Below are 25740 nucleotides of genomic sequence, written 5' to 3' on the forward strand. Positions count from 1 at the left end.
GAGCGGCTCGAGGCTCTAGGCGGCCTCTTCCCTCCTTCGTGTATCCCTCCGCCGCGGGGGGGGACTTCTTCCACTTCCGGGTCCGCCATTTTGTCTCCCTCCCTCCCGAGTAGAGGGGGGGCAGTTAAAAGCAGGGAACCTCGGTAACCTCTCCCCCCCCCCCCCCGGCCCGTGGGTCGCCCACGCTGGCGCCGCCGGGGGCTGCCTCCGCCTCGCAGGGGTGAGTGGGGGGGGTCACGGGGGAAGAGGCCCCTGGGGGGGCTCTCTCGGGGAGAGGCGGGGGACCCTGCCTGGAGGGGAGGCTGGGGGTTGAGAAGGTCTTTGCTCCCCCCTAGAGATTGGGGCTAAGGGAGGGAGCCTGAGGTGAGAGGGTGAATCTCGGGGTGGGGGGCCCCCACTTTTGTGGGGTTGAGGGGCTGGCAGGGAGGGGGTGTGGCAGAGCATTGGAGGTGGGGGCAGAGCCCCCTGGACCCAGAATTAACAGAAACGAGCGCGGGGCTTTATTCCTTTATGCTGATCACTTGAAAGCTTAAAAAAGCTTTTAGCTGAAGCTTCTCTCAAGACACCTGTTGCTGCTGGAGAGGAGGGGCGTTTCAGGTGTCAGATCCTACGGAGACCTGGAATAGGCTGGGGGGGTTGTGAGCCTGGGGGGCTCCTGATTTTGGTGATTTTCTAGCTGTCTAATAATGAATCCAGAGTTAGGTTAAAGTGCGATGACAGGAACTTGTGGGTTTCGTAGTTTTTAAAACAAATCCAAACCCACTAAGCCCCAATCCTGCAAATACTTACACCCATGATTAGCTTTATGTGCATTGAACTCAGCGGCAAGCGAAGTGTAAAAGTGTTTGCGGGATTGGGGCTTAGGAGACTGTTAAAGGAGCATTAACAATAAAGGCTGTCCTACTAAGAATCAGTGGTAAGTAAAGTTAAGGCCATGATGGTCCTGCTAAAACTTGCCTGTGTTTACATGTGCACAGTTGCCTCAAAGTCAATGTTTATGTACCGAAAGACCCTGATCCTGTAATGAGCTCTGCACCTGGGTGCCTGTTTTGTGCTGCATGGTTCTCATTGTAGGATTGGGCCAAAGTTAAACATATGTGAGCATTTGTGGGAATGGGATTGCCCCTAAAAGGTTCAGCAGGGAGTACAGACTGCTTTAACATGGTGCGGAGCTTATTTAAAGTGGCCCTTTTAAGGTGTCATCATGCTCTATTTCTAGTTGTTCATACAGCTTGCAAGGATTTTTTTTGTCTTTCAAGTTTGTTTCCGTGAACATCAGATTTTTATGACAAATCTAAAAATGGTCACACTCCTGCCTTCTATGTTTAATACTTTGCATATAATTATTGCGCACTTAGGTTTAAAAACCTGTCTTGTAAAATGGGAAATTTTACATTGGCTATGTTAGTTGAGGAGAGTTAAGTTTTTTAAAAGAGATTGTTTTACTGTCATTTACATACTTGGGGTTACTTATGTTATATTTGGATGCTTCTGTTGAATTGTTCAATTAAGTGGTATAACTTTTTTTAATAAAAAGCGACAGTTCTGTGGCATCTTATAGACTAACCTTAGTCTATAAAGTGCCACAGGACTCTGTCGTTTTTACAGATCCAGACTAACATGGCTACCCCCGATACTTTTTTCATAAAGCTTTTCTCTCTGTTAAAGGTTTGATGGATTTACTGTTTAACTGTGCAGTTCAGTACTGGTATGCATAGACATTCACTTGTAGCCATTTGAAGAGCCTCGCACATAAATTAATACTTAGGCTTCGTGTCAGTTCTTCATAGGAATGAAATGCCACTGTATTTGTGTCAGACAAGAACTTCAGATCCCCTGATTAACATATTTTATTATACTTTTAAAGTATAGCTTGAAAAACAGAGGCAGCGTTGCTTGTAAACTTAACCCAGGACTAGAACCCAGGCGTTCCTATTTCCAGCTCTAAAACAGACTGCCTTTATGAACATGGAAGTCACTTTATTTTTCAGTGACTGGCAGCTGTAAAACAAGGACAGAGATACCAGGCCCTTTGCTCATGGTGATGGGGTGTTTCTGAAGATGAAGTAATTAATCTTTGTAAAATGCTGTATTTACTAAGTACTATGTGTTGCTGTTACAGACTTGGTCTCAAGTCCATGCTGAGCCTCTGAAGTCAGCTGGGGTACCCTTGAGCCATTGGTCTGTATCAGCTGATACAGTTGCAGGATCAGAGTTGCATTTTGCATTCCTATCATGTTGCAAGTACTGAACATTATGAAAATGTATATCTTTTTAAACAGTTGAACTCATTAAGTAATTACTGGTCATATCAGGCTTAGATTGATTTCCAGTGTGCATCTATGTCCTAGTCTAGCTGATGATATTTTAGTTATATTGCACATTTAAAGTTGTTTTTTCTGTTTTTAAAATGCAGCTTTCTGAAAATATTTGTTCCCATGTATAAAGATGTCGTTAGTGGACCTCGGAAAGAGGTTGCTAGAAGCAGCTCGCAAAGGGCAAGATGATGAAGTTAGAACGCTAATGGCAAATGGTGCTCCTTTCACCACTGACTGGGTATGTTTTTTTTTTAATAAAAAAGGCTAGTTTTTCCATAAAGGTATTTACTCCAACTAAAATGTAGAACAGATCCTGTGAGGGCAGCCTGAGGGGTAGGTGATAATCTTAAGAGTCCTAACTTCGCTCCTGGGCACCCTCGCTCTGTAACTGTGTGACGACCAGACTGATTAACTGTGACATTTCATTGCTGGGAAATTCAAGCAACAAGCATTCCTATTCGTACACTTTTGAAATGTTTATGCAGACTTAGGCCCTGATCCTGAAAGCTGGTCTATGCAGACTTAGGCCCTGAACCTGTTCCTGAAGGAGGAGTTATTCTGTGAATAACTTTACTATCCCAAACTAGTCCCTCTTACTCCAATGGGGCTACTCCATGATAGTAAAGTTAAGTATGGCTTTAAATAGTTACAGGATGGGGCCAAAGCATGGCATTCATACTCCTGGTAAGTTGCCAGTGTAGCCAGTTTGGGTGCAGCTGTTATAGAATATTGAGCAATTTTTTTACCTGCCCTTGAGTATGGGAGTGTTTGATCATTCCTTTTAAGTCTTCTTTAAAGTCATCCTTAAGTGTCAATGTTTTTCAAACTATATTAACTTGCTAAGTACATTTAAATACTGAATTTAAGGGTTATAAGAGGGAATTAGAGCAGCCAACCGTACTGATTAGCAACTAATGCTTTTTTATTTTTTGTGGATATGTTTTAAATGTTTCATTTAAAGTAATTGTATATCAGATCTCATTTGACAGAAGTTTAGTTCAATGATCAGTTTATTTTTTAACATTTGCCTTGGTGCAAGTGATCACAATCGAATTTTGTTTGCTATCTACACACAGACTGTAATCCCAATCATTCATTTATATAATTGGTGCTTGTTGCCAGGTCAATTGCTGGTTGGTTTGCCGCCTCCAGGCAGAGCACACCATGACCATCCCTCTGCATTGGGTGCCCCCTGCCAGTAGTTGCTCTCCAGACCCCATGGCAATCTATCCATTTAACTCGGCCCTCTACCACTTCCTGACATTCAGCCCTCTGGCCAGGTGGCTTTTTTTTCCCTTGCCACTGTGAACTTAGGTCAGAGGTGAAAGTAAGCCAGTATGGTCTGGTACGGTGTACCGGCAAGAGCCAGAATGCCATGCCAGACTGCACCGGCTTCATTGGTGGGAACTTAAAGGGCACGGAGCTCCTGTGGCTGTGGGGAGCCCAGAACCCTTTAAACACCCTCCCCCCCCGCAGCTCCGGCAGCGGGGCTGGGGCCGGGATTAAAGGTCTTGGGGCTCCGGAGCCCCGGGCCCTCTAGTTTGCCTCTGAGCCCTGGGTTAATTTAAAGTGCCTGGGGCTCCCAGCCACAGCTGGTGCCCCAGGGCCTTTAAATCTTGAGAGGCCACGCCTCTTCCGGTTGAGGCCCCCCCTCCCAAGGCCTCTGGCAGTACTGGTAAGTCCTGCAAGTTACTTTCACCCCTGACTTAAGGGTTTGTACCTCCCCTAGGTGGGGGTGTAATTCTAGTTCTTTAAAATTGCTGAACACATTAATGGATATAAATATGTGCTTCTACACCTATGTTGAACAGATAACTTTTTAAAAAAACATTTTTTGATATACAGCTCGGGACATCACCTCTTCATCTTGCAGCCCAGTATGGCCATTATTCAACAGCAGAAGTGCTGCTTCGAGCAGGTGTTAGCAGAGATGCTCGAACCAAAGTGGACAGGACACCATTGCATATGGCTGCAGCTGATGGACATACACATATTGTAGAACTTCTAATTAGGGTAAGTTAGATGTTGTGCATCAATCTGCAGAATATAAATCCGATAAACTACATTGTAATGCCCCTTATTAGGCTTTACTCTCTATGTGAAGAAGGTATTGGTCAATTAATGCCAATTAGATATTTTTACTGGTAGGATGAAATACAAAACTTCTTCCCCCTCTTAAGTATCATTTGAAAAAATTTTCTAAGGAAAAATCTCAGAATTGTTCAATGAAATCACTCCTTAATTTAGTGATAAATATGGGAGATTTAAAACAAGGGTTCTCAAACTTTTTTTGCTGGGCCCCCCTTTGAAAATATTTCAGGCTGTGACAACACCCCCACCCCTCATTCCCATATCATGCCACCCTTCCTTCAGTGATGGGAAGGAGGAAGGAAGGTTGGCAAAACTGTGACTCCCGACAATAGCCTTGCAACCCCCTGTTGGGTCGGGGCCCCCACTTTGAGAAATGCTGATTTAAAACAGTGTGATGCCTGTGCAGGAGGACTGGAAGCACATAGCTCAGGATGATGTTAAAGCAGGGGTAGGCAACCTATGGCACATGTGCCGAAGGCAGCACGTGAGCTGATTTTCAGTGGCACTCACACTGCCTGGGTCCTGGCCGCTGGTCCAGGGGGCTCTGCATTTTAATTTAGTTTTAAATGAAGCTTCTTAAATACTTTTTAAAAACCTTATTTACTTTACATACAACAATAGTTTAGTTATATACTATAGACTTACAGAAGGAGACCTTCTAAAAACGTTAAAATGTATGACTGGCACGCACAACCTTAAATTAGAGTGAATAAATGAAGACTCGGCACATCAATTCTGAAAGGTTGCTGACTGCTGCCTTAAAGCAACACTGTTTTACTTAAGGAATCATATTGTCTGAATTGTTTTACCCGTTGTTGTAACAAATAGCACTTAGGATGAGTATCATTGTAAAAGATTAGTACCAAAGCAAATCTCTAAATTCTTAAGTGGTGTGTTTGCGCATGCATACCCACATATTTGACAGCACGTTGGGTGGGATCCATGAAGGGACTTAGACGTTGCAATGCTGAGCATGATGGTGGCACTTAACTTTTAGGTGCCTAGACACTCACAGGGACAACACTGTGATCCACAAAGCTGGGCAGGTGTCTATATTCCATACCACGAATGAGGGGAGATAGATGTGTTAGAATACCATGCTGGCCTTTGTGGATTGCAGGCAGCTCCACCCTAAGGTACCAATGGGAGACGCTAATGAGGGGCGTGTGCTCTGTTCTGCTCCTCTATCAGAGATAAGTGCCTAACTCTGGGCTACAAGGAGGCATCTGTCTACGAATGGGAACCTGCCACTTGGAGTCATGCCTCAGGTGCCTCAGAGCATGCCTACTGGATCAAGCCTTGCACGTGTCTTAGGTGGCCGAATGTCTGTCTGTCTTCCCCGTTGTTTGTGAACCACGTTCACGCTGAGGCTTTGGTGGGAGGTAGGCATCCAGCTGCTCAGAAGGAGGCAGCAGTGCACATACCCAGAGGCAGGAACATAGGTGCCAAGGGAACTCTTTGCTCTGACAAAAGCAGGCGCTGAGTGAGTTTAGGCATCTGTAGGGCTCTGCAGGAGTCTTGTGGATTCCAGTGGAACCAAAACTGGAACTTAGCTGCCTAAGTCTGGGATTTGGGTGCAGAAGTACCTTTGTGATTAAACCCTTTGTGTTCAGCCTGTTTCTCTGTTTCTCTTGAATCAGGGAGTGGCCATGCTCTGAAAAAAATACAGTTAGATGAAAGCAATGCTTTTATTTCTCTCAGAATGGTGCTGATGTAAATGCCAAGGACATGTTGAAGATGACCGCCTTGCACTGGGCAACAGAACACAACCATCGTGATGTTGTAGAGTTGCTTATAAAGTATGGAGCTGATGTTCATGCTTTCAGCAAGTTTGATAAATCAGCCTTTGATATAGCCCTGGACAAGAACAATGCAGAGACTCTGGTAATGCTGCAGGTGGGTTAAGGAAGAAATCTGTTAGCTGATAATTACAGGGAAAGTACGTTATCTGCCTTCAGCATTTGCCAATGCGATGAGAATGAACATTTCCTAAAGAAACTCTCTTGCATGCCTGAATCAGAATTGTGGTAACTTGTATAAAATATTGCAATGTCAATTGATATTAGTTTCTTCATCACTAAGTTAGTAGATTTGGAGAATAATGTCCAAAATTTCAGCACTGCATTGGTTTTCTTTGCAGACGCATAGTTTTCAGGTATCTAAAAGGGTGTCATCGGGAGGAGAGAGAAAACTTGTTCACCTTAGCCTCCAATGATAGAACAAGAAGCAATGGGCTTAAACTGCAGCAAGGGAGATTTAGGTTGGACATTAGGAAAAAGTTCCTAACTGTCAGGGTAGTTAAACACTGGAACAGATTGCCTAGGGAAGTTGTGGAATCTCCATCTCTGGAGATATTTAAGAGTAGGTTAGATAAATGTCTATTAGGGATGATCTAGACAGTATTTGATCCTGCCATGAGGGCAGGGGACTGGACTCGATGACCTCTCGAGGTCCCTTCCAGTCCTAGAGTCTAGGAGTCTGAGTCTGAGTTCTTCAGAAACTCTCCTTCTGAACTCATGCAATTTACTTTTTTTGTTGTTGGAATGTTTGTGGAAACATGCCTATAGGAATGGAAGAAGATTATTTTTATTTTATTACAAGGTTGATTAGTTAATGTTTGGAAAAGGCTATTTACATAGGGGGCTTGATTCTCTCTTGCCCTGCAACTTGGCAGTGTTTTACACTAGTGTAAATCAATACACATTTTTGATTTGGTAGTATTTTTATACCTACTTTTGCACCAGTGAAAAGCAAATACAATTATTTGACTACACAAGATGCAGAGCAACAGAGAATCAGGCCCCAGAAATGCTATATGGATGCCAAGTATTTCTCTTATTGGAGATGAGATAAAAATGTGTGCCTAATTGCATTTTCTTAAGGAGGCAATGCAGAATCAGGTGAACATGAATCCAGAGAGATCAAATCCTGTCACAAATACAGTGACTGTTGCCTCACCGTTTATCCTTGCATCAGGGGAAGTTCTCAATCTTGCTAGTTTTGTTTCTTCAGCAAACACCAAAACAACCTCAGGTAAGATTCTGTGAACATGTAAGCGAAAAATGCTTCTCCAAAATATTTCTTATGTAAAGATTTTTAGAAAGCTGCATCTCTCAAATTCAGTCTTCTAAATTGTAGAAGGCAGATGTTCTAAGTTGATAGAGAAAGTTCTTTAAAACGTATTGGAATGCACTAAAATATCCATCCTATCAAAATACACACTCTATCTGTAAAAGATAATGGGCCAGAACTTAAGCTGGCATGAAAAGGCTTGTTCCATTGAGTCAGCGGAGAGCTTTGCTATTTTCACCAGTTGAGGATCTGGGTCAGTGTGTATTGTAAGCAATAAAGTAGAACCTTCATAACTTGGAAAATGTAAAGGACTCAAATTACAATGCACTGATAGTTGACATAAGAACGGCCATAGTGGATCAGACCAAAGGTCCATTTAGCCCAGTAAGTATCCTGTCCACTGACAGTGGCCAATGCCAGTTCCACTAGTAAAATTTGAGTAGGTAAGATATATTCACCATTTGGTACCTAATTCCTACATTTGTCAAGGATTCCTTCAATGCTCTGTTTTATTACTTATTAACTGGAAGAGCAGAGTGAGTCGTCTCGTGTACTTGAAAGTCAAATAGGGAAACAAATGGAAAATCATTGCAGAGAATTTATCTTGGGTGTACAGGTTACTCAACTTATCTTTTCTAGCCAATAGATGAGAGATAAGATACAAAAATGAGGAAGCTAGTTATTTCCGTAAATTTGTCTGAAAAATTCATTTAAGGCCGAATATAAATTCTTTTCCTTATGTGAGACTTTATAACCTGTTGGTTTTTGTTATATTTGGGAAATCCAAACTACTGTTTCTTTTCAATCTTAAGGAGGCTTCTGAATACAAGGTTTATGAAGCAAGTTGAGGGCCTGACCTTGCAAACACTTCTGCATGTGAGTAACTTTTCAAGCTAATGGAACTGTTCACATGCATGAGTGTTTGCCAGAGTTGATTGGAGCAGTATTACAAATGTGGATGTTTCCTGTTTTCAGTTCTAAGGGCCCAATGCTGCAATTGGCTCGGTACAAGCGGCACCCTAATCCTGGGTGTGGCCCCATTGATTTAGTGAGACTCCGAACTTACTTTGAGAAGAAACTTTCCATGTGGCTTACTCCTTTAATAAATTGACAGATCCCATAATTAACCCCCCCGCCCCAAAAAAACAACCAAACTGAGGATGAAAAGGGCTTCACACGGATAATGTCACACCTTATCCTAAAACAAGGACATTCCCGCAATATATGTACCCGATTAATGTTAAAAATACGGAAAGGCCAGTATCTTTCCCATTTTCTTCTTTTTGGATGCCACACTCTAAAACTTTACTCCTGTCAGTAGTAACTCCTGGTCTGTCAGGGCCAGCAAACCCTTATCTAGTGGTGAGCCGAAGCCGGTTCGCACCAGTTCGCAAGAACTGGTTGTTAAATTTAGAAGGTGGTGTAGAACCGGTTGCTAAAGAGGTGTCCGGGCTTCCCCCGGGGGCAATTTAAAGGGCCTGGGGCTCCCAGCAGGGGCTGGAGCCCTAGGCCCTTGAAATAGCCCCCGGGGCTACTGCTACTACCCCGGGGGTGGGGGGGAAGGGGAGGAGGAACTTGTGGGTTCTGAGGAGGGCAGTTGGGGTCAGATGGGGGTAGAGGGGCATGACAGGCACGTGGGGCTTGTACTGTACTCACCCCACAGTTCCCTACCAGGTGTTTGGCGGCACTTCGGCGGTGGGTCCTTCACTCGCTCCAAGTGAAGGACCTGCTGCTGAAAACGCAGAGCGAGTGAAGACCACCCCGCCGCCACTGCGGAAGTGCTGCTGAGGACCCGGTAGGGTTCTTAAGATTTTGGGAGCTCATCACTGCCCTTATCCCAACATGTCATTAGCATTTACCTTGTTTGCCCACAAGAGGGCATTGGAGACTGTACTTCAGTCCCTGCAAGTAATAGTTTAATGTTTTTCATAAGCGAAGACACTCTTTGTACCACTTCTTGCTTGTAGGTGACTGAAACGTTTATTTTAAAACTACAAACTCCTTAATGAGGGCAAATGTCTTTTACTTGCCTGAAGAAACTTTGTTCAGAAGTAACGTTACAACTTTCTGAAAATAGCATATTGAATATACTAACTTTCGTCCCTCTTTCTTCTGTTCGGTCAGTACTGTCTCAAAGTGTAATGGATTACTGTGCTCAGTTGAGGGAAGAAACTTCTTGCACTGGAATTGGGATGACTTTTATTCCTTGCACAAAGCTGAATCTGCAGTCCAAGAACTTGATATGCTGACTCTGATAGTCTTTACACTAGTTCCTTTGTTGGGTTTCAACTGACTGGCGTATTTTGTGAAGCTGGTTGTCAAACCATACAATTAAATTGCTAGGTGTTATAATTAATTAATTTTAGCTTTCAAGAAACAGCTCTGATTTGTGACAAACAATGTGTTTTCTAAAAAGCAATGCTGAACGGAGTCAATACTTTATAGATTGGCAAAATTTCACAGTAAAAATTTGGGTTGTCAACAGGCTTTTAAAATTTTTTTTGGTATTTGCAATTCTGTAATTTAATGTGACACTGCAAAGTCAGGTAAATATAACTAAATGTATAGCAACTGCTTTCATAATGCTAATGTGTTCAGACTGTGTAGTCAGACTGTCTATTCTGTGCTGGTGAGGGCTTGTATTTTGATCGTGTGTGGCTTTGAAAACATTGTTCACATCTGTTCAGGATGAAAGCTAATTGTAGTGCCAAAATCTGGATTTTGATAGCCCAGTGGATTACCATCTGGCCACTTGAAGGTGATCTTTGTGACAATGTTGGAGTAAGTCATGTTAGCTTGCATCAGTTTGCTCCATTTAATTCCTTTGCATTGTTTCTAATACATTTATTTTAAAATCCAGTAAAATGAGTATTCAGTAGAAGGTATTTATTTCAACCATGTTCTAAGAACAGTATGTGGGACTGTTTCAGATCTTGAAGTAGGGTATGCTAGGTATGAATTATAGGCTGGAAAAACAGTCCAAGTAGAGTAGTAGGTTTTTGGCAGCATTTTTTTTGCTTGAACAGTTCTTTTAATAAAGTCTTAATAGTATAGTAAATACTCTGACTGCAAATGTCCTTCACTTGCCTTCATTTCCTCAAAATAGGTGATTCCCGTGTATCTACAGTGCAGTTTTCAAACTCAACAACCTCTGTGCTTGCCACACTTGCAGCCCTCGCTGAAGCATCAGCTCCTCTTTCCAATTCAAACAGAGCTACAGGTAAATGGAATGAATCTGGCGTTGACATCGATGTATTTAATCCCTAGTGTATAATCTGCAAGAAATCATAAGGAAATTGGGTTACTTAAGTATAGCTTGTAAAAAGGATTTGAATTCATTCAGCATAACTCAAGAGAGTTGCAACTACTGCCAGATATATCACTTTGCAAGGCTAATAGATTTGTCTGTCATAGCTCAGATATTTCTATAGACAACAGTTGATCCTTTGAATGAAGCGCTAAAGTATTTTTTTACTAACCAGTCTTTCACTCTGTCCTGTTTTGACCTGGATCCTGTTAGAACTGTTCTGTGCAACTACGTACTATAAAAATAGAATAGGACACAGCCTGTATCTCCGTCAGATGCTCCTTACTACACAAATATGGACAGTGTTATTTTTTTCAAACTCCAGTTTTACCAAACAGATAGTTTGGAATGATTTTATCGCCACCTCTATTTTGTATGTTTCCTCTAATTTTACAGAGCCTCATTGTGGGTTTTTTTAAGTGTTAGGCTGTCTTGGGGCCTTAGTAACATTTGGATTCTTTTTATGCATACCATAGAATCTCAATTTTATGAACATTATGAACAACCATTTACATGAACTATTTTTCCTGACCCTGGGTGGCAGAAATAATCACATGGTAAAAGTGATGTAGTTGAGCAAGTTGACACCTCTTTATGTTCTGATGCTATCAGTGTATTGGAAATCGCTTTGCAGTGGTTTTGAAGGACAAGAAGAAAATAATTCACAGCACCAAACTGCAATTTATGCACTGTGCCTGCTGTAATTTTGAGATGTTCATCAAATCAGAAAGTTCAATTTTATAAACTCTGTCCCAGTTCGTAAAACAGGGTTCTACAGTATTTCATTCTAAAAAACAGTTTGTGATGCTTCTATGGCAGTGATTCTCAGCATTTTTACCATTGTGGGCCACATGTGCAGCTCTTTGTTATGTGGGCTGCATCCACACAGTATATATACTACCTACGTGGTCTGGGGATGTCACATGAATCACAGCTCTATGCTGATTGGATCGTAGGTTGAGAACCACTGCTTTATGGTATATTTACAGTGTGCAGAATGTGGAAACCACCAGTTGACTTTAGAATTATCAAGTTGGCCATCTTTTAAAAGCAATCCTTATGTAATCTTTTTTAAACCTTTGAACCCATTTTTTTCAGACAGTACTTTTGACTGTATTAGTTTTATTTGTATTTGTGAATGCTGGTGCTTTAAATTCATCTAGGTATCCGAAGAGAATTATTTATTTTTACCATTGAAAAGTTGCTATGATTGTATTGGTATTTTTTTTTTGTCCATTTTAGATTTTTAACATTTGCAGATTACTCCATACCAGATGCTTCAGTGTTTGCGGTTCTTGTGCAGTAAACATTGACTCATTTACTCCAAGCTTAGCTTTCTTTAAAAAAAAAACAAACACAAAAAACAAAAAAAACAACTTAGGAGTTTTGCTCTGCTTTCTCCAGCTAACGCAGAGGAAATAGTGGAAGCAAATGCTGTAGATTCTGCAATACAACAGGTGGTTGGCAGTGGAGGTCAACGAGTCATTACGATAGTAACAGACGGCGTTCCACTGGGCAGTCTCCAAACAGCCATTCCTACTAGTGGTATCAGCCAGCCGTTTATAGTGACCATGCAAGATGGACAGCAAGGTAAGAGGCTACTCAGTTTAGAAAACTGTAAGCCAGTTTTAGACTTTCCTAATGTTAAGAAAAATAAAAGCTATAGGTAGATGCACAGAGATAGACTTAGGTCTGTGAATCTCAGGAAACTAGGCATGGAGGGGCTGGGAGGGAGGGGAAGGAAAATGAGGCCATTACATAGTTCAGCTTGCTTGCAGTGTGCTGCTACAGATGTGTACCTTCCAGTGAGCTCTATAAAAGAATGGAGAGAGAATTAAGATTTATGACTGAAGCTAGTTACATAATCATTCTAATATAACAAACAGTACTACATTTTTATTGTAATATTAATAGTTGAATTAAAATGAGTGAAACATGTGATGATAACTTAATAGAGTTTATGATAAATATTTATCTGCTGCATTCCCACCAGCTAGGCTAGGATTGTTTCCTAGTACATGATTGTATGTGTCCTCTCCAATCTGGATTTAAATAACTCAGCCAATTGTGTTTCTACCACTATCCCTTGTGTGATTATTTCGGAGTCTAAATAGAACTGGGTTTTAAGACCTTTCTCTTGATTGTCAGGTTAAGTATACCTTTTCATCCCATTACTCTAATGATATTGCCTTAGATCATGCTAATCTGTCAGTTTCACAGATCAACACACCTATGCAAAGTTATAAGTAGTTTTAGAGATGAGTAGACCAGTCATAATGAATTACTCGATCATAAGCCAGTTCATTTATAAGCCAACCCCACCAAGATGGATAATTTAAAAATGGAAAAATTTAATAACCCGTTCATAAGCCAACCCTATAATTCAGGGATCAGCAAACTTTGGCTCCCAGACCATCAGGATAAGCCGCTGGGAGGCCGAGATGGTTTTTTTTCCTCGAGCGTCCTCAGGCACAGAGGTAAACCTAAGTAAACAAAGTGTCCTGGCGTGCCAGCTACTTACCCTGTCAGGCCGGGGCAGCAACTGGTGGGGAAATTTTTTTTGGGGGGAGGGGGTGCTGGGCATTAGGGGAGCAACCCCATGACAATCCCCCACATGACCCAACTCCTAGCCCGGGACCCCCACACTCTCCCCATCCCATCCCTTCCCACCTAATCTGGGGAGGGCCAGGGGAGGATGTTTTTGACCTGGACACAGCCTGCCAGCCCTGGAGCTGCAGCTGCTTCAGAGGCTGAGGGACAGCAGCATGGCCAGAAGCGGGGAGACTCTGGCCCTACCTCTTCCCTTCTGGCTGTGCTGCCTCTCCTGCTTGCTCCCTATGTTGGGGGGAGGGGCTTTGTCCCACCTCTCCCTCTCTACCCATTCATAAGCTGACCCCCTTCTCTGATGCTTCCCTTTTTTTACTAAAAAAAAAAAAATTTGGCTTATGAATGGGTATATATGGTACTTATTTTCATTTCACCTGTTTGCTAACTGTCCATGAATGGAAAGCAATTTTCTCAAATTTATTATTCAGAATTATTTGTCAAATGTCTACACATAATTATTGATCTGCAGTTTGTTCTGTCAATGTTCCTAATTAGAACTCTTTTGATAGAACACAGTAGTTCATATCATAGAATACCAGGATTGGAAGGGACCTCTTAATTCAATTGCTATACTATTGACAAGAACAGGATGATGAAAGAACTATAGTATTCCCTATAATAGGGAGTGTTTTTAACCAAAAAAAAATTCACCTTTGACTTAAGATTCTCCCAGCTAGGTGGTGAATGGGCTCTGAAACTTTCTTCTTGCTGTAGCAAATAGGATGTCTTAATGCAAGATATGAACAAGCAAATGTAACCTGGGACTTGATAAGAAGCTCTGCATCCCTTCAGTAGAATTTAGAAATTATGATTAAGTTTCCCACCACTTTTGTGCAGAGCAGCACCTCCCTCATGCATTAATTTCAAAGTTGTCTGTCTCTGGATTTATGTACAAAAGCATCTGTAATCCATTGTATATTCATTTCCTGCATTTAATATTCCTTGACTTGTAGTTTTAACTGTACCTGCTGGTCAGGTTGCAGAAGAGACTGTTATTGAAGAAGATGATGATGATGATGATGTAGAAGAGGAACATCCACCAGCAAAGAAGCAAAAAGTTGACCAAAATGTAAATGATTTGGAGGAAAACCAGGTAAAAGTTCCTGTTTGTAACTTTCATAGAAAATGGGTGCAGTCTAAATTATCAGTCTGCTCTGAACTGAGAATGTAGGTTGTCAAGTATAGTTAAACAATAACTCAAAAAAAATGATGTGGCCCAAATTGATTTTTAAATTTAGTCAATGATCGTGTCTTTCCCATTTCTGAAAACTCTCACTATAATGTTTCTCATTCCTTCTGCTCAATCTGTATGATCAGTTAATATGCAATACAGTAATACCTCCTAACTCTTATGTAGTGCTGTTCATTAGTAGATATCAATGCTTTACAGAGGTGAGTATCATTGACCCCATTTAAGGAGGGGGAAACTGAGGCACAGAGAGGGGGAAAGTGACTTGCATACTGTCACCTAGCATGCCAGTGGCAGAGCAAGGAATGAAAAACCAAGTCTCCCTCGTGGCAGTGAAGTGCTCTGCCCCCTAGGTCACAGGGCAAGTGGTGTTAGCAATTGAGTCACTGGTGGTGGGAAGGAAGAGTCTCTTCCAAGTCACTCTTTCTGTAAATCTTGTCAGTTAGTTAATTTTTGAGCCCAGGCTATTGAGTTGAAGCATTGTACTCTGCTCTATTATTTAGAACTCCCTCTAAAACTGCAGTGATGACAGACCCAATGTGAGACTGACCTCTCCACATTCCAGCTGCTGTTTTAAAGAATGTCAGATAACTTATCCAGCACCCTCCCGTTTGGAAGGATATGTATTTTTGGTGGCAGAACTTACCTTTTGGTTTTGGGGGCCACTAGGTGTTGTGGGTTCTTTTTTTGTTTAGTCTATTTCTCTAGCCCTCTCCCTAGTTGCCAACACTGTTGCTTTTGCATCTGGATTATAAAGAAATATGGGAACCCCACTAATCCATCCTTATGAGGTCACTTATACTAGAGAACTGTCCCTAGCCTACCTTGCTGAATAGTCCAACAGACAGTTTCTGCCTTAACATATACTCTGTGCAACTTGATTTCACTTAACATAGGCCACTAATCAGCCCTTTGGTGATACAACCCAGCCCTGTTTTAGATTTACCAATGAGTAGTGGCAAAAGGCTTTGTACCCCTGTGCCATGAGACATCCCATTATCTCTCTATGCACTTAGTCTGTCCTTTCTTACCTGTGTCTAGGTATTGTGTATTAGTGCTTGCATCCCAGATACAGGCGCAAGCTGCTGACTCATTTGAGCACTAGTCAGTCTGTCTTGTTTTGTAGGACGATAGTGAAAGGGAAATGTTACAGCAGCAGTTGCACGAGGCAAACAGAAAGGCGCAAGAATATCGAAGCCAGCTGATGAAGAAAGAACAAGAAGCAGAGCAATACCGGCTAAAGCTTGAAGCCATGGCAAGACAGCAGCCCAACGGTGCTGAGCTTACAGTGGTTGAAGAGGTTGCTGAGGTGGATGCGGTTGTGGTATCATCAGAGGAAATGGAAGAGTCTGCAGCCACTGTGGTGGAAACAGAGCAGCCTACTGACATTGCTGTGGAAACTGTAACGGCGTAACCTGCTGGTTACCAACTCCGTTTTTAAAGGAAAAACATTATTTTAAAGGAGATGCTGTTGACAAGCAACATTGTGAGCTAACTGGTCTATTGAAGACCCTCCATACAACTGGAATATTGAAGAACTGAACTGCTTGTGTGGTTCCATTCAGAGGGATAAAATCTCTCCTGCAGCTCATAACATTAATCTGCTTTGAACACAAAGCCAAAGGTGCTTTTATAGTTTGATGTTGAGAGAAAGGTATTTTAAAAAGTACCCTAATAAATTTAGCCAGCAAGTGACCACCAAGCTTATTTTGTAACGTAGGTCTATAATATGGGAGGGAAAAAGGTGGGTGGGTGGCAAAAGAAGTACCTCATTGCCAAAGTGGCTGGTAATAGCGCTCAGCTGCCCTGAATTTACTGCACTGAAAACAAATTTTATGCAATGACATATTTGCACCCTTGTGTGTAGTTATCAGATTGGAAACCATGATTTGGAGTCTCACAAACAGTCTGTTTGGGGAGTATAAACTTTTCATTAAAAAGCTGGCTTTTATTGGAAAGCAAACGTTGTTTCTGAAATAAAACACTATTGACAGTATCTTCCAAAGCGCTTGGAGAGAAGGTGAAAAATGGATTGGTCTTTGTAGATAACATTTGTTTCAAAAATGAATCCAAAATACAGCACTCTTAGAAAAACAAAGCACAGGCGAAGTTTGCATGAGCTCTTTAGCGTTTAAGTAATTTGAGATATCAGGGAATATTAAAACTGCCTTTTTTGGTCTGTTTTTGAAAGCGCTGTCTACATCTGAACCCTTGACTACCTAAAGGGATACCAGGTAAAAATTAGACCCTTCAGTTTTATGAAACTCGGTCAAGTTTTCTTTTTAGCATTTTTGTGCTATTCAGTGGCACCAACTGTTTATATTTGCAAAATAAAATGTCTGTGAAGTTGTGTTATAAGACAGTCTGAGAGGTTGGTATGTTTCTGTTTGGAAGTGGGTAGGCATCTCACAGCTTTACTAATCAAAACTGTCCATTTTAAATATACTAAAAAAAATTTTTTAAACAAGTGACTGATCTTACTATTAAATGTCTATTTGTTTGCAGACCCAGAGAGTAAATAAGTTACCTATATGTGTTGCCTGTTGCAGGCTGAGAGATTGTATTTTAAAGTGAGAGACATGTATTACATGCAGAACTGTCTGTCTTTTCTGTTACAAGATTGAAGCAAAATTATTGGAAGTGCTATGATTAACTGTGGGAGCTGTTGTTTACAGTATGGTAGACTTAATTAATGATCACAAGTAAAGCAATTTAAATTGAGGAAAAACTTCACAAGAATGTAGCCTGACCAGTTTGCTGCAGAGTTTAAAAAGTATTAAATCTCTTCTAGCTTGAAAAACTGATACTGCTTTCTTGACAAGTTTTGAAAAATCTGTCTTCCCTCTAAGGCAAGTATCGTTAAATTCATGACTTCAGTTTGCATAATGCAGCCTCTCCTGCTTAAGTTCTGTTTGTGAGGATTGACAGTATTCATGGTGGTAGTTCAATTTCATGGTTGCAAAGGTTTGTCTTGTATTGTTCTTATTTCCAGCAGCGTGTGTCCAGATAATGTGGTTTTGTGTTGATACAAATACCTCTTTTATTATAATTCTTTTCTAGCAGACATGCCCATGTTAGGACATGTGAGATGAATCATGCAGAGACTTTTTTTAGTCCACAAAGATACTAACTTCTGGAATCCTGGCCATGGTCATAGGTGAAAATGAATTGGCCTCTATGTAGGGGAGACTGGTTCACATCAGAAAAGCCTAGCTCAAGTTCATAGGATAGTCATGGCTCAAGAGTGGCTTTGAATTGATAGCAATGACATTGCAGGTCATGTCCTGGGAGGAGCCAGGGAGGCCTATTTGAATCAGGTTTTGCTCTGTATGGTGCTGTTAGCCTCTCGCATTAATGAGCATGAGATTGGCATACATTTTTTTTTAAATGTAACTTCAGCCTGTCTTTGCAGCTTGAATTCTATATCTATTCTAAAGCCTTTGCATTGAAGCATTTGATCCGTTTCCTGTTCAAAGTGAATTGCCTCTGTTCACTCAAGAAATGGGAAAGATTGAAGCACCTCACAAATTCTTTTTGACCATGCATTTTGGCCTAACAGTTCTCCATTTATAGATATTGTACCAAATTCAACCATTACATCCATGCCCCCTCATTGTCTCCGCTTGGATTGAATGGTTGAAATAGAGCAGAATTTGATATACATCCACACTGCAGAGTACATCTGTAAGTTGTATTTATTCTGTACATATGCTTACAGTGCAAAGCTTCTTGTAGATAGTACACTGTGTCCTTAGAAATGAAGGAAGAACTATCCATTGTAATGATGGATTAATATAAGTCAAATAGTTTTAATTTAGTAGTCTTATTAGAAAAAGAGTCACTTCTGAACAGGGAGGTTTCTTGATTAGGAGAAAAGCGTTGTTTAGTTTTAATTTGAAAGAGAGAATTGTAGAAGCTAGGTCTCTTCCAACTCTGTTTGGTTAGCAGTCCATATCCCTATCAATACAAGACTACTATATTTTCTGAGGTTTTTCTAGTGTTAAGTGGCACAAAACTGGGGTATCTGCCAGTTAGGCTTTGGAATAATTTCCTTCTTGATTTCATAGTCTGGAGTTTTCTCCTTGTCTGGATGGTTTATTTTGTTTAGCACCCCATCTTCCCCCAAAGTCAGTGTTGGTTGCTGGAGTCATGAATCAGTAAGTAGGGGATCTTACATCGTCACTCTGATCGAATCTTTGTGCAGTTTCAGTGGAAGCCATGAGAGGGACTTTGACTCCTTGTTAGTAGAAGATAGAGTTTGACTCTCCTATGTAAATTTTCCTCTATTTAGTTCTTGTGGATAGAAGGTAACAGTGAAGAGGCCCAGACTTTTAGAATCAAGCATTGGGCTTTGGACAGCAGCTTCAGAATGCGAAACAAAAAGGGCCCGATTTCTTTGATAAAACCAATCACTGCTAAAATATCATTCTATGAATCTTGGTAGTGTCTAGATTCCTCAGTTGGGATTGAGGACATGTTGTAATAGGCGCTGTACAAATGTACAGAATGCAATGCCTACCCAACTAGTGATCTAAGAAAGGACAAGCCAAGCAAAGGCTGGTCAGTGATATAAACCCAGTTAAAATAGCTGTTGAAATTAATTTAAATGTTGCAATAAGTTGCATTTCACCAAACTTCGAAGAGTCGTCTTGGTAACAATTAAGAATCAAAATGCAAGATTCAGGAAAACATGCTGTCAGTCCTCTTGCAGCTGGATTGGGGATAGGAAAGAAGCTGGTTTATAAAATGGAGAGGGGAAGGGGGTGGATGTGGGCCAAAGTCATGAACGGTTTGTTGGAAAGAGTTTAACATGTAATCTTATGGACACTTGCTATTTGCAGAACATACAGGTAAGAGTGTAATCTGCCATACTGCAGAGAGACATCATAGTAGCAGTGTCAGTAATGGAACTCATCACACTGTGAATTCAGGGCCATCTTGACTCTCAATTATATATCGATTCAAAAGCAATAAGGAGGGTGGTTGCACCATTTGTGCATATACCCAAAGTAGGAAGTGTGTCCCATATTCCACTTTCTTTTAACATAGTGGGCCAGAGTCACCCCTGCTATAACCCCCCTAAAATCAGTGGAGTTACCAAGATGAATTTGGCTGTGTTTTCATCACTTATTGTAGTGCAATTAAAACTTAATAGTCCATAAATTTCAGAAATGTTTCCTTTGGTCTTTGAAATATTGTGCAATTTAAAGATATGCCCTTGCAGTCCAGTCCAAGCAGAAATTATGTGATGTGGTTTTTCTTGTTTAAAACAGCTGGCTACATTTTAACAGTATTTTATTGGTGGTTTTCACTAACTGCTTTAGGAAAGACTTATGAAACTACTTTCTTTGTATTGTAAAATCTACCATGGGTCTTACTGGTTTTATGTATCAAAGTGCATTTATTTATAAGCAGCGTAACTATTTATAAAAAGACTTTTTATATCTTTTTCAAAAGATGTTTTGAGGAAGGCTTTAATAATGGATTTTTAAAATTTAATGATAGTTTGGAAAAACAGGACTCCTACTTATTTTACGTTTTCACTATATACTTCAATATTATAAAAAAAGAACCAGTGTTTCCTCTGAATTGAAAAATACATTCATTTCCTTCGTTTTGTTTTCTGTACGTTACAATTGTCTGAGCTGATATTCTTTATTGTACACTGTGAAATTGCATCACAAGGATAATCCAGAGAGAGATTGATTTAACATGTTTACAGATTTAAAGGGACACTGTCAAGTTTAAAATTACATTTGCCTGAAAATTGTGCCTACTGTAGTTACTTGCAAGACCTAAGATTACAATAACTGAAAAGCTGGCAAAAAAAAGTCTGCATTTGACAGCACTTTGTGTATAGTCATTTTAACTGTTTTCCCCTATGTTGTCTCAGTTTTGCTTAAAAGACCCTTCTACTGGGAAACAGATCTCTCCCTTCCCTCTCCCCACCCCCCAAAAAAAAAAATCTGAATATGCTGTTTAAGAGGACGGGGATTTAAAAATGAGTCAATTTTTTAAAGAAAAAAAGCACAGTATTAATTTTGTATGGTGTGAAAAATTCACCATTTTGTTTTATTTCAGAAGTTTTCATGCACCATGTCTGAAAGGTGTCCAGCATTCGAAAAGACGATTTCCAACTTTTGTATTCCCTTATCCATGGCAGTTATATGATGAACGCTGGCTTTTGAACAGAGAGGCAGTACTGTATTCTGGTTAACATAAGGCTAGATGAGGCTACATAGCTATTTTATGCCCTGTTCTTAAATAAGGGGCAAGGAAAAAATGTAAAAATTTGTTGTAAACCCAGATCCTGTCAGCCCTTATTCATATGAGCAATGTTATGCATGTGAATAGTCCCACTGAAATTATGCCTGGGTGTTTGCAGGATAAAGGCCTGCATTAGCTCATCTCGTCCAAACCCTACAGATTTTTAATTGAGCAATGACAAGGATTACAAAAAGTTTAAAGGGCTTATTTTAGGCTTTCATCTTAACCTGTGTGCAGAAAGGGAGCTGTCTGTACATAGCACTTATTTAAAAAAAGAACATAATCCTCCCACACACCCTGCCTGAATTTCCAACTCAAGAGACCAATTTACAAGTTGTTTTATTTTGGGTTTTGCATTTCTGAGTGGGAGAGGCAGGAGAAATTTGACTGGTTTCAAATGAACATTATTCAAGTGTTATTTTTAACTTGGGTTCTCCTTTTTTTTAATATTAAGATTTTCTTTTTTTAGGTGACTAAATGCTGCGGAAAAGAATCCCAGAATGGAAACACAACATTTAGCAATTTAATGGGTCTGCGCACACAGTCTTTACTCAGGTAAAACTCTTTGAAATCCATGAGGTTTGCCTGAGTCCTGACTGTAGGGATTAGGTTTCCACCTGCAATCTAGTTTAACTCACATCCATTTAGCATGTTTCTCATATGAGGTGAACATGATCTGGTTGTAATTGGGAGAGAAGTTGAATTGTGCCCGTGTCTGTTTCTGCATCAGTGGTTCCATTATTCTAAACTGACTTAAACTGCAAAACTTCTCCAGAGGAGAGGAAAAGGTCATTAATCAGGTCATGTAAACTTTAACCAAACTGTTAGATTCCTTTAGCTTTTAAATAATGAATGCCCACCCAAAAAGCTCTTGTGTGCTCTGATGGGAAATTCCCATAGGGGAGTAACTTAAAGCCATTCTGGTATAATTCCCCTGTGTGGATACATTTTTGTTGTCAAATAGTGTCCTCGTAGGGAGTTACACCAGACCAGTTATTCCACTGCAGCTGTGCTGGGTAACTTCCCCATGTTGACAAGGTCTTAGGTTACATCTTCACTGCAGTAAAAGACCCACTGCATGGCTGTGGCTGGCCCAGATCAGCTGGCTTGGGCTTGGGCTGCAGGGCTCCCCCTGAACCCAAATGTCTACACTGCAATTTTTAGCCCTGCAGCAAATCCTGTGAGCCTGAGTCAGTTGACCCAGGCTCTGAGACTTGGTGCTGTGGGTTTTTATTGCAGTGTAGACCTACCTTCAGTCACTTAACAAAGATCTCTTGGAGTTTTCCTTTACTCTGCCACCTGCATGATCTGACCAGTGTTTCCTGGCTTATCTTGAGGCTTGCAGTTCTCTGGAGAGAAATGCTCAGGTTCTGCAACCTTACCCATATCAGATCAGAATCCCTAACATCCTAGGGGTTGTGAGTATATTTGTTATCATTATGGCAAAATCCTATTTGCCACTTCATTACAAAAACTCCATTACAAATCCAATTAGCACTGTGATTAAGCATTTAAGTGCCCAGAATTGTAAAAGATTCTTAATAGCTTTATGTACAGGATGCCTTTAGAAAGCTTAAGTATTCTTTTTATATTTAGAATGTTTTCAAATGTTAAATTTAAATGTTTATATAAATTTTTGTACTATGTTTCTTAATAAAATGCCAGTCGTGTATATGCTTGCCTTTTTCTTACACTCAGTATAGGTTACTGTAACATTTGTATCTGCATTTGAGATTTTATTCAGCGCTTTGGTACTGTGATTAAAAATCTCATAGGACTTTTTTCCCCTATGAATGTATTTCTGAACTTTCAGTAGTAAACAGTTTAGTGTTGTTATGAGTTGTTAAACACTTATGTTCCACCCCAGAGATGGCTGTATTTTAGTAATCAGTAAAGCAATCCCAGATCTCTACATTCCCCTTGGACTTTTACAGAGGAACAAAGTGATCAAAAATCTCTGCAGTATTAAAATGTACAGCCTTGCTGCCACATTACCTTCCCAGGAGGGATACAGTAGTCAGAGGGGTAAGAACTAATGCCCCTGTCCAGTGCACACAATTTCACACTCCACTCAGCGCTGGGAGAAGAGATTTATTCCATCTATCCTACCACAAAATACTCAAGACTGCTAAAGTCCTTTTAGAGTAGGAGTCAAGTTTTGTCCATCATGGATTTGCTTGGTAAGTTTTGAACAAGGTTTTTAGCTTTGTATAGAACTGGTATCTCTGACAGCTGTGCCATGAGGCTTCATTATCTGATGTATTTATTTCTTCAAATGTTTAAAATCCTTAGCCTGCACCCTCCTCCACAGTCTTGACAAAGAGCAGGGAAAGGTGGCTTTTTCAGCAGGTCAACAAACCTGGGCTCTGGGGGAGTGAAGCAGGAGAGGGGAATGAGTTACAAAATCAAGGCTGCCTCACGGAGAATACCCTCTCCTTTGTACCAAGAGTCTCTGCAGAGCTGAACTGTGGCAGTGTACCATGTGGAGAGAGGAAGTCTCTCGAAGGTTTCTGTAGCACTTTTAGGCTGCAGATCTAAGTATTAACACGTTTATTACATGTGGATTTCTGCATGGTTATGGGTGATTTGACTTGACTATTAGACTGAGGGCCAAATTGTTACATAGGTGTCAAGCCACTGACTTTAGAGGAGTTACTTCAGATTTACACCTGTTTAACAATAGAGCAGACTTGAGCCCTGGGCTTTTCTGCAGCTGATAACTGCAGCATCTGCACAACCTCCTTGCAAGGAAAGACTTCACAGAAAGACTATGTGGCAGCTAGTGTGTTTTGTTAAGAAATAGATTTCTGTGCATCTCATTTTTCATGCTTACCGCTAAATGTCTGCGGATTCCTAACAAATGGATCCAGGTTGCAGAAAATAAATCCTACCCCTGATGTTTTAAATGGTGGTTTTGATCTGATGGAGATGGTTTGTTTAGCTCAGAAGAGTTTAAACCCTGGGGAATGCCCCGGTATTGGATTTGTCTGGTTTCAGAGAGGCTGTCTCTTCAATAAGAGAACAAGGAATAATCTTTAAAATTCCAGGTGTATTGCCTCTCTTGCTGTGAAGTATTGACTAACAACCCACATTTTTATGGGTAGTTATGATCCATTTTTCTTCCGCTGCCACATTGATTTATAATAGCTTAGGAGACGTTCAACTGAGAAATTATTTTTCCTGAGAAACCACAGAAGAGTAGCAGGTTGCTGCCAGAAGCTGAAAAGCACAGGGTGGCTTATCTAGGCATTTTCTTGTCCCTCCATCAGTACAAACAGTTACTAGGCTAGATGTCAAGGAAACCAGTGCTCACTCCGAACACTAAAATAGCCAAGATTGGCCTCCCGTGTAGGCAGCAAAAAGGCTTTTGGCTTCCTCCTACAGTATGTCTGCACACCTCTTCTGCCTGGCTGACTCATTTTGTGGAGGGAGGATAGGTAGAACAAGCCTCACCATTGTTTCATATTTTGTCAATAGGTGATAGCGCTTTCTCTCTAGTTTCTCTACTGTAAAGCATCTGCCTTTGTTTGAGGGTGGTGCTTGGTGCTGCTGTAGCCTGCATGGCTCTTTACCTTGGGATTGAACCTCACCCCAGAAGTCCTGAATGGTAATGGGTCCTACCCCAAATGCGTTTGAAATGGTTCTTTAATATTTTGGTCTGTCTTTCCTCTGCAGTCCAAACATCCATTCACGCAGAATCCAGGAGACAGCTGTAGGATCCAGCAGTGGAGGGGAACCAACATTAAGGAGCAGATCAGCTGGAACCTCTGGCCTGCTCTCCTGCAGTGGAAGCAGGGGGTGGGTGGCAGAAGTGAAGACTTTGTCATTTCCCACCTCACCACTGGAGTCAGTGCAGCTGCAGGAGGGGAAAGGGGTAAGGATCCAAGACCACCCACATGGAGCACTGGCAGTTGGTTGCAGGAGCACTCCTTGCCCCTTAAACCCAGATCCTTGGCATGTACTTTGGAAAGGAGGGGTAAGTAGTGCTCCTGTACGTATTTGCCCCAGAATTCTTGTGCGGTATCTTCACTGCCCCAAATTCCTCACCTCTTACAACCCCCCGTCATGTACTAAATGTCTATGAATCACCCTTTGCTGCAGCCACTCTTCGTCCGGGGCGGGAGAGAAGAGAACTGTCCGCTCTTCAAAAGAAGACCAGGTTCCTCTGGACAGAGACAAATGTTGCCAGTATTTAATGCAGTCAACTGTGCTTTTCTGCAAAGGATGATCTTGGCTGGCTCAGGCAATTGGTAATTTGACAGGGAACCTTTTGCCTCTAAGGCGTAGCATGGGTTTGTAGCTAAACGATGTAACAGCATTTCCACCCCAAGCTTTCAAGAACCAGGAGTTAAGCCCTCCCAAATCATCAGTCTGGCTTTTTAATATCTCATTATTTTATTGTACAGGGTGGGACTTATTTGTCTTGTGGTTTTTGAACAGTTAGGGATCACATTTTCCAGCATTCCTCTTGAATAAGGAGAGCTAGAAACTTCCCTTTTAAAATATAGATGTAAAAAGTTAAAGCTGAGATTCCCCCATAATCACCTGACTCCAGAAGCTGGAGCTTTAAGAAAAATGAGCATTTAGCATACAAAGAAATTCATCTTGGGCTGTGCTATCTTCTGTAGCTAAACAGCTGTTTATTTTCCAGGGCCTACTGAGCTTCACACTATAGAAGGACTGTAAATGTTGCCCACCAATGTGCTAAAAAGCAGTTGGGGATGCGGGGGAAGAAGAGATTGACTCAAGGGGAAAAAAATCACACACAAATAGTCAGTGATTGCTCCTTGGAGCCGAGTTGTTTCTGGAAACGCAGTTCAAGCAAGAATTTATCATTACTAACCACTGATTCAGCTAGCCAGCAGAAGGCCCCATCCCTGTGCTTGTAT

General features: G+C 41.1%; 1 protein-coding gene across 3 annotated transcripts; it reads left to right on the top strand.

The window, feature by feature from the left end:
* The first annotated feature begins 90 nt into the window (after positions 1-90).
* Positions 91-22523, top strand: GABPB2 (GA binding protein transcription factor subunit beta 2). Of its 3 annotated transcripts, XR_007770463.1 has the most exons (10): positions 91-220; positions 2417-2556; positions 4164-4331; positions 6111-6305; positions 7292-7442; positions 10588-10701; positions 12193-12378; positions 14349-14488; positions 15711-16818; positions 17376-22523. XR_007770463.1 is itself a non-coding variant. In XM_050929885.1 (9 exons), the coding sequence occupies exons 2-9, from the start codon at positions 2449-2451 to the stop codon at positions 15996-15998; spliced, it is 1350 nt and encodes a 449-aa protein (XP_050785842.1). In that variant the 5' UTR covers positions 91-220; positions 2417-2448; the 3' UTR covers positions 15999-22523. The 3 variants fall into 3 exon arrangements, 2 of the variants coding, with proteins under 2 accessions (XP_050785842.1, XP_050785843.1); XM_050929885.1 differs by having other exon boundaries at positions 15711-22523; XM_050929886.1 differs by having other exon boundaries at positions 2449-2556; positions 15711-22523.
* Positions 22524-25740: the final 3217 nt, after the last annotated feature.

This window comes from Gopherus flavomarginatus, chromosome 20 (genome assembly GCF_025201925.1).
Source record: "Gopherus flavomarginatus isolate rGopFla2 chromosome 20, rGopFla2.mat.asm, whole genome shotgun sequence".
Classification (NCBI taxonomy): Eukaryota; Metazoa; Chordata; order Testudines; family Testudinidae; genus Gopherus; species Gopherus flavomarginatus.